This window comes from Camelina sativa, chromosome 3, assembly GCF_000633955.1.
Source record: "Camelina sativa cultivar DH55 chromosome 3, Cs, whole genome shotgun sequence".
NCBI classification, from domain to species: Eukaryota; Viridiplantae; Streptophyta; class Magnoliopsida; order Brassicales; family Brassicaceae; genus Camelina; species Camelina sativa.
Genome location: NC_025687.1, coordinates 13,592,880 through 13,602,257, shown reverse-complemented (window position 1 = coordinate 13,602,257; position 9,378 = coordinate 13,592,880). Strand labels below are relative to the sequence as shown.

The following is a 9,378-nucleotide window of genomic DNA, read 5'->3' as shown; positions in this document are numbered from 1 at the left end:
TTTTTTTTTTGTGATATATTTTAGAAAAGTAATGAATACGAGAAAAGACTAAAGACAGTAGGATCTGAAATCCCAACAAGATGCGTGTATATCATGATTCAGTGAAAAGGATCCAAACTAAATGTCATCCAAAGCTCGATCTTTTCTTATTGGATTGACTTTTGATGACACTTAACGACAACAAAACGAATAACAAAAAGTTAACACCGAAAAAGACAATAGGAAAAACACACACAAAATTGCTAGGATGATAAGTTGGTTCTAATAGTTGTTATGTGGGTTTGGAACCGTACTAGTTAATTAGTTTTTTCTTTCTAGTTTATGAAAATGTTGATTGAATATATTGGTTCTCGATTGATTATTACAAAAATTACAATATAATATTTGTAACAAGGTTTTTTCATTAATAAGTTTCTTTTAAATTACTAAAAAATTTTGTATATTATCAAAAATATTTTCAGTCTTGCTAATGTTTTTAATCTAGGCTTAACTTGGTGAATTGTGGGAAAATGATGTGTAATGTGGTGTGATGATATAATAGAAGACCCAATGATGCTACAACATGTGTCTACCCATAAGCACCCAGCCTAGCTAGATGAACAACATTGTATTATACATTTTAAAAACTGAAATTAATTAATAAGATAATGAAAGAAATAAATAAGAAGAGAAGAAGAAAAAAAAAAAATTGAAAGCTTTATAGCGAAGGAGAGGGGTCCCCTCAAATGCTAATAGACGATGGATCCAAAAGGTAAAGTACATTTACATTACACATCGTTGGGTGCAATTATTCATTCCATCTATCTCAACCCCTCTTTTGTTCCCTCTCCCCTACCATTTTTTTTTATTTTATAAAAACAAAGTTCTAAATATTTATATTTTGTATGCAATTTATATATATATGTTATTTGGCTTCTTTTTCTCCTTACTCCATTTGTTTGTTTATATTAAGGTATTATTCAAATGATTCTTACATATTCGTATGGTTTGTGTTCAAAGGAATGTTTTTTTTCAAGGAATAGATATATACCAAGCTTTTACATTTTATTTTTGGTGTAGTTTTAGACTTTAAAGACATATATGTCGTAAGGCTCCTATCACAATCAAAAGGACAACCCCACTTAGTTAGCTCATAATGATTATTTTATACGGATCACAATTTGTAGTAGTTCCCTATACTGTTGTTGGTGCAATGTATGTATTCATAAAAAATGAACAAGGCAGATAATAACTTTTTTAATATCTTCCATATATAAGCTTTAGGTAAAATGTTAGTTCAAAGAATATTTCAAAATCGAGCAATACCAAAATCAAATAAAAATCAAACCCAACATATATTCCCAAAACTCAGCCGCTGAAAAAGAGCAGGAAAAGAGCAACTAACAGAAACCATAATACTATTTTATAATACACACTCACACATAAATATACATTATACAATAATAAAAGTTTACAAGAGGACATCAAAATCTGAATATAAAAACGTACCAAAAGACTATAAATAAATAATAAACACACATGGTCTAAATTTCTCAAAAAAAAAAGAAAAAAAAAATTACAATTTAAATTTAGTGTTCTTCTTGAAGCTTCTCTCTTCAAGATCNCATAACGCGACCGTATTACAAGATGGCAAAAAAGTTTTAAAGTAAGTAACATGATCATGTCCTTATCCATCAAGTTATCTAAAATTTTGTAAGATCCATCTGTAAACATTCTATCAGCTCAAAAGGAAGTGAANATTTCATCTCAATCTTCTCATATAACTTTTATAAACAAGAACCAAAATCTTTTAAGTTATTTGTTCTCCTTCACTAAAAAAAACACACAACATAGATAATGAAGGAGACAATAAGGTGTTGCATCGCTTGCATTCTACCGTGCGGAGCTCTTGACGTGATCAGGANCTAAGTTGGTTCTAATAGTTGTTATGTGGGTTTGCGAACCGTACTAGTTAATTAGTTTTTTCTTTCTAGTTTATGAAAACCTTAATTTGAATATTGGTTCTCAATTGAGTATTACAAATTTACAATATAATATTTGTATCAAGGTATTTCATTAATAAGTTTCTCTTAAATTACTCAAAAAATAATTGAATAATATCAAAAAATTCCGACTGTCTTGCTAATGTTTTAAATCTAGGCTTAACTTGGTGAATTGTGGGAAGTGATGTGTAATGTGTGGTGTGATGATATAATAGAAGACCCAATGATGCTACAACATGTGTCTACCCATAAGCACCCAGCCTAGCTAGATGAACAACATTGTATTATACATTTTAAAAACTGAAATTAATTAATAAGATAATGAAAGAAATAAATAAGAAGAGAAGAAGAAAAAAAAAAAATTGAAAGCTTTATAGCGAAGGAGAGGGGTCCCCTCAAATGCTAATAGACGATGGATCCAAAAGGTAAAGTNATTATATAGATAGATCATATACAATTATGCATAGTGTACGTGTCTATATTCTCTCATTTTAAGTTTTCTGATAATAATCCATTATTTTGTTATGGTTTGTAGTCTTGTCAATTAATGAGAGTTAGAAGTTATAAAGAAAGACGATCCGACGACAACTAACTATATTGATTTTTTTTTTTTTTTTGTGATATATTTTAGAAAAGTAATGAATACGAGAAAAGACTAAAGACAGTAGGATCTGAAATCCCAACAAGATGCGTGTATATCATGATTCAGTGAAAAGGATCCAAACTAAATGTCATCCAAAGCTCGATCTTTTCTTATTGGATTGACTTTTGATGACACTTAACGACAACAAAACGAATAACAAAAAGTTAACACCGAAAAAGACAATAGGAAAAACACACACAAAATTGCTAGGATGCTAAGTTGGTTCTAATAGTTGTTATGTGGGTTTGCGAACCGTACTAGTTAATTAGTTTTTTCTTTCTAGTTTATGAAAACCTTAATTTGAATATTGGTTCTCAATTGAGTATTACAAATTTACAATATAATATTTGTATCAAGGTATTTCATTAATAAGTTTCTCTTAAATTACTCAAAAAATAATTGAATAATATCAAAAAATTCCGACTGTCTTGCTAATGTTTTAAATCTAGGCTTAACTTGGTGAATTGTGGGAAGTGATGTGTAATGTGTGGTGTGATGATATAATAGAAGACCCAATGATGCTACAACATGTGTCTACCCATAAGCACCCAGCCTAGCTAGATGAACAACATTGTATTATACATTTTAAAAACTGAAATTAATTAATAAGATAATGAAAGAAATAAATAAGAAGAGAAGAAGAAAAAAAAAAAATTGAAAGCTTTATAGCGAAGGAGAGGGGTCCCCTCAAATGCTAATAGACGATGGATCCAAAAGGTAAAGTACATTTACATTACACATCGTTGGGTGCAATTATTCATTCCATCTATCTCAACCCCTCTTTTGTTCCCTCTCCCCTACCATTTTTTTTTATTTTATAAAAACAAAGTTCTAAATATTTATATTTTGTATGCAATTTATATATATATGTTATTTGGCTTCTTTTTCTCCTTACTCCATTTGTTTGTTTATATTAAGGTATTATTCAAATGATTCTTACATATTCGTATGGTTTGTGTTCAAAGGAATGTTTTTTTTCAAGGAATAGATATATACCAAGCTTTTACATTTTATTTTTGGTGTAGTTTTAGACTTTAAAGACATATATGTCGTAAGGCTCCTATCACAATCAAAAGGACAACCCCACTTAGTTAGCTCATAATGATTATTTTATACGGATCACAATTTGTAGTAGTTCCCTATACTGTTGTTGGTGCAATGTATGTATTCATAAAAAATGAACAAGGCAGATAATAACTTTTTTAATATCTTCCATATATAAGCTTTAGGTAAAATGTTAGTTCAAAGAATATTTCAAAATCGAGCAATACCAAAATCAAATAAAAATCAAACCCAACATATATTCCCAAAACTCAGCCGCTGAAAAAGAGCAGGAAAAGAGCAACTAACAGAAACCATAATACTATTTTATAATACACACTCACACATAAATATACATTATACAATAATAAAAGTTTACAAGAGGACATCAAAATCTGAATATAAAAACGTACCAAAAGACTATAAATAAATAATAAACACACATGGTCTAAATTTCTCAAAAAAAAAAGAAAAAAAAAATTACAATTTAAATTTAGTGTTCTTCTTGAAGCTTCTCTCTTCAAGATCACTACCTTACGTCTCTCTCTCTCAATTTCATCTCAATCTTCTCATATAACTTTTATAAACAAGAACCAAAATCTTTTAAGTTATTTGTTCTCCTTCACTAAAAAAAACACACAACATAGATAATGAAGGAGACAATAAGGTGTTGCATCGCTTGCATTCTACCGTGCGGAGCTCTTGACGTGATCAGGATCGTTCACTCAAACGGACACGTTGAGGAGATCAGTGGGACGATCACGGCCAGCGAAGTCATGAAGGCTCACCCGAAGCACGTACTCAAGAAACCATCTCCTCCACCGTCCGACCACGACGAGCGTGACGTCATCTCAGCCACAAAGATCGTCGTCGTCCCTCCGGAAGCTGAGCTCCAACGTGGCAAGATTTATTTCCTCATGCCTGCAGCTAAATCTGATAAATTCGCCGGAGGAAAGATCCGCCGGGATAATAAAAGTAACGCAAACAACGCCGTCAAGAAGCGGTCACAGCATCACCGCGGTGGTGAGAAATGTAATGACGAGAATAAAGATAAAAGTTCCGAGAAGGATTTGTTGATCTCTGATCGGTACTTGACGGAGATATTATCGGAGAAAGTGGCGACGCAAAAAGATCGGAGGAAGGGACGCGTCGGCGTGTGGAGACCGCACTTAGAAAGCATATCGGAGATCATAACTGTAGATTGAGGAAACGGCATCGTTTTTGAGGATTACTTGATAGTAAAAATACGTAGCTTCTTTTTTTTTTTTTCACCATCATTTTTATATTAAAGATATCGTCAGTTGAGTTGTGCATTTGAATGACAATATTGAAGAGAAAAAAAGTTTTTTACTTGGCATCAATTTCTTTAATTGTTTTAGATTAAACGTACTACACCTTTCAATAGAAAGTAAATGGATTAGTGCTGTAATGCATAATATAACTTTTGTACGCTGACGTATAGTTGTAAAATATAACTCATGTATTTATTGAAATTTGAAACTATTCATTGTTTTTTGTATCTAACTATTTCCCTTGTACATTAGTAAGAATGTAAGGGCGCTTTGGTCTCTATAGCATTGCTTATCCGTGGGAGATGGTTCTTGTCGTTTGCGATGAGAATGGTGACCGGAGGTGGTTTCTCTGGTTGCCCATAGATGCTCCTGTAACCATCGGATTTGTGAATAAGTCCGTTGTTGTCATTGCGTTTTTGTGTTAGTTTGCGGAGAAGCTGTAGGCACCTTACAAGGAGGTTTTGAAGGCTGGCCTTTGTTAGGGTTTGCTCGTGGCAACTAGAATGGGACTCCAGCTATTCGGAGTTGTGGAAATCATGCAAATTTCCAAGTTTGGCACCTTGGAATTGGTGTTTCTTCTTCGGTTTTTGCTTTGGGTTTACGTTTCATATTTAACTGTTTTATTGTTGTCTGTTTATTCAGTAGATTTTGGTATTTTTTCCGCTACTTGTATTCCTTGTAACTTCTGTCACAAATTCAAAAATGGTATAAAATTTAACCTTTTACCAAAAAAAAAAAAAGAATGTAAGGGCATCACCATTGGAAGGTTTTAATTTTGAGTCTCTTCTGTACTATTTGAATTTTTAATGAATAAATTATTTACTGTTTTAAAAATAAGAACCCTTGATCTCTTAATTAAAATTATCCCCTCCAATGGTGGGATATAATTTTGAGTCTCTTATTTTTAAAAGATAGTTTTTTGAAATTAAAAAATTTCATGACACAAGAAATAAAAATGTGTGAGTTACAGCAAGAACAAAAGTCTCTTCATTAGTCAGCAATCCCAATTTATAGCTAAAAGTTTTTAAAATTACTATAAGAGATGCAACATAAGAGAAATGCTAGTATTACCTTGTAGACTTGGGATAAAATCAACAAACAAATGTTATTCCTGAAGAATCACGTCATCTCCACCCTTAGTCCACGTCACCAATCCCTGCAAATCATAACCACAATATAGACGCAGTTACATATTTCAGCTTTTCATTAGTGTAAAAACAGATTGGGAGGAATTATTTTGTTACACCACCATAATAGGTTCCAATTACAAGAAAACAAAAGACTCAACTGAAATAACAAAAGGTTCCCGCAATGACAAGGAAACATAAGACTCAACTGAATATATTTCAGGGCAAGTAAAATCCGGAACCTCATAAAGAAAAAATCTCTTTGGGGTTCGTTCTTGACTCCTCCCCTTTTGAAGCTCTCCACCGATCTTCCACACAACCAGTCTCCCTCTTTCTTCCTTGATTCAATCTTCCATTTAGCTTACTTTCCTGTAATAAAAAAAGACAAAACAAAAACGTCATCAGCACCTTAATTGTGTAGTTAGATAAGTACTAAGTGTGTTTATGAAATAGATTCAATAGATTACCGAGTTGAGGGTGTTGCAATATGTAAAGGAAACAAATCTTTGATCCTCATCACGGTTGCACGAATCAGTTTCTCAACGGATTTAACAGAGCTAGTACTCAGCTTACCCAAAGGAACTTCTTCAACCAGCATCTGCAAGGAAACGGTCAGGAGTGATCCTCCTCCGTTTCCTCCAGGCTGATCACCCATACCATCCGGCAGAATAGCAAAACCGGAAGGCAGGAGAGCCACATAGTCAGGGTCTGTACCTGCATTGAGAACACCCTCTATTGATGCCGTATCAACAGGCGCATAGATCACAAATGATGCCGTATCAACAGGCGCATAGATTGGCGAAGCATCACATTAGACACAACTCATGTAGCTGAGAGAATACAGATTGCCGAAGCATCACATTAGACACAATTCCATTAATAATGGGAATGATATGAACTGGAGAACCTCCACAAGCTGAAGCACTGAAGTATGGAGTCATACTTCAACGCTCTTCAAGGTTTTTTTGCTGCATTGTCATGGAAGCATGGCTGGTACTGGGACTACACTTTCTTCATCCATACAAGCCTCTGTTAAACAAATTGTCGATTCCAACTTCAGATTTTTGCAGGGTTCTGTCTCATTATACGGTAAGAAGACTCTATCTTCTTTTGCTTATTGACAATCACGGAGCCAATCACACTCAGAGTATCCACACATCGACAACCACGGAGCCAAGATGGACGATCTTTGAGGATTTCAGCGACCTATAGTCATTTTAAAAAAATCAAGATTATATATTTATTCCGATCACAAACACAAGCCATAGAAGAATGAAACAAAACCACACATGGTTTCTAAACTCGCGAGACCGCATGTGAAACTTAATCGAACATGTTGAACAAAACTGTCGCGAATTCTTACTATCAGAAAACTTACCATGAGAAATAGGTTCAAGCTTCTCCGATTCTATCTCCTCTGATTTCAATCGATTCAATCTCCCCCGATTGATTCGACTCCGAATTCAATATCCTCATATACAATATCGTCCAAGTTTAATCGGGCCAACAAAATAATTGAGAGATTGGCGACAGAGAGCGAGAGCGAGAGAGAGAGGAAGGGAAAGAACACGGAAAAAAATTTTTTTGCTCTCAATATAACTCTTCACCAACCCTGCACTGACACGTCACGTCTCTTATGTGAAATCGAATATCTCTTCTTCTTTTTTTTTTTCTTTTTTTTTTTTCCTATTTTTCCACTAAAACTCCTTCCTAGAACCCCGTTGGGGTTAACCTAAGCTTATATCTAGTCCTAGCCAATTTTAGTAATTTTTGGATCCTAAAAGCTAAAATACGTGTAACTTGTGTTCTGCTTATGTAGAAAAATGTGCGTTATATCAAATTTATACTTAATATTTTTTTTAAAAACTAAAAATCAAGAAAAAATAATTCTCAAAAAAACTTGAAAACTAATTTGATCTCATATTTAAAAAAATAACAATATTTTAAATATATTTGTTTCATATTTTGTAATCTCATACGTAATAGTTTTATACTACTTGTCCAACTAATTTTAAATAAAATTATACCAACATTATCATAAATTAATCAAAAATTCAAAAATGTTATCATGAGAAAATTATTTGTTTATGTAAAAGTGAATATTTACAATCCTTTTTTTAGAGTTAATAGTTAACAGTATAATTTATTTAATTATGATATTATAATAATTAATTGTATAATTTTTTTATTCTTTTTCTTATAGAATTAGTAATTTAAAATTAGAATTAGTATTATTTTATATAATTATACTATTGTATTTAGTATACCATCCATGAGTTTTGTTAATCTTCTCGTATCTCTTGGAAAATAGTGACGCTCGTGGTTCGACCATAATTATTAACGATAGTTGTGTTTTTTTTATAACTATTCCTCAATAAGCAACCGAACGAAACAGTTACGTTTATAACTATATATTTCTCCATAACATGTAAAATAGTAATTTTGTTAGTTGTAATCCGGCAAACTCGGGTCTAATAACTTGTCTCCTAAAATCGGATTGAGCTATACATGAACATCAATACATACTTGTTCTCAATAAGAGTATAGAAAAAATTGGTTTTGACTTAATCCGTATATAGCAATACATACCCACATGACTAAACTCTCCTGTCTCTTGGGACATCGCTGATAATAGGTTATTCCTTATAGTAGTTCAAGGATACAACACCGAATGCATGAAATCTATCTTATCATTTACCTTACATAATACATGATATACATTGGAGCCATGTATCTGTAACCAGTTATATAAAATAGTTATCTTTTAAAAGCAGTTATATATGCCTTATAAAATAGTTATCTTTTTTAAAGCAGTTACATATGCAGATTCATCCATAGCTCATAGCAGCTGAATTTTGATGATAATCCCTTCCAATTTTTACTGAAAAAACAATACAAAAATATAAACAACTGAAATAATTAAATAATCAAATCATGACAACAGAACATGATTGTTACTCCAAAAATCGATGTTATATAAGCACTTCACAAGGAATATCCATGAACAATGAACCAAAGGTATGAACAGAGGCATCAACAAACTATTACTAGTATAGTATAATATTAAATAATAAAGAAAAAACTGCATGTACCACAAAGACTACCATACACAAAAGCGACAATGAAGCAGCTTACGTTAAGAAGAAGGTCAATCGGAGTAGAGAGATAAACCAAAGAGGATGCAAACACAGGAATAGAAATCATGGAATAACATAGAAGAGCAATAGAATTTAACGAGCTATGAAAACGAGGTATAGCCTGAGAGATATTAATAGTAGTTGGGATTGTATATT

At 32.4% G+C, this 9,378-nt stretch overlaps 1 protein-coding gene and 1 long non-coding RNA gene across 4 annotated transcripts; one reads left to right on the top strand and one right to left on the bottom strand.

Annotated features, from left to right (window-relative positions):
• Nucleotides 1,745–5,016, top strand: LOC104776953. 2 transcript variants are annotated; one of them, XM_019243719.1, is made up of 2 exons: nt 1,745–1,903; nt 4,384–5,016. In XM_019243719.1, the coding sequence occupies exons 1-2, from the start codon at nt 1,837–1,839 to the stop codon at nt 4,869–4,871; spliced, it is 555 nt and encodes a 184-aa protein (XP_019099264.1). In that variant the 5' UTR covers nt 1,745–1,836; the 3' UTR covers nt 4,872–5,016. The 2 variants fall into 2 exon arrangements, with proteins under 2 accessions (XP_019099264.1, XP_010499436.1); XM_010501134.2 differs by lacking the exon at nt 1,745–1,903 and having other exon boundaries at nt 3,961–5,016.
• Nucleotides 5,909–7,769, bottom strand: LOC104776955. 2 transcript variants are annotated; one of them, XR_766193.2, is made up of 4 exons: nt 7,464–7,769; nt 6,553–7,291; nt 6,295–6,454; nt 5,909–6,114 (listed from the first exon to the last, which is right to left on the bottom strand). It is a non-coding gene; the product is annotated as an uncharacterized LOC104776955 (long non-coding RNA). The 2 variants fall into 2 exon arrangements; XR_002037510.1 differs by having other exon boundaries at nt 6,328–6,454.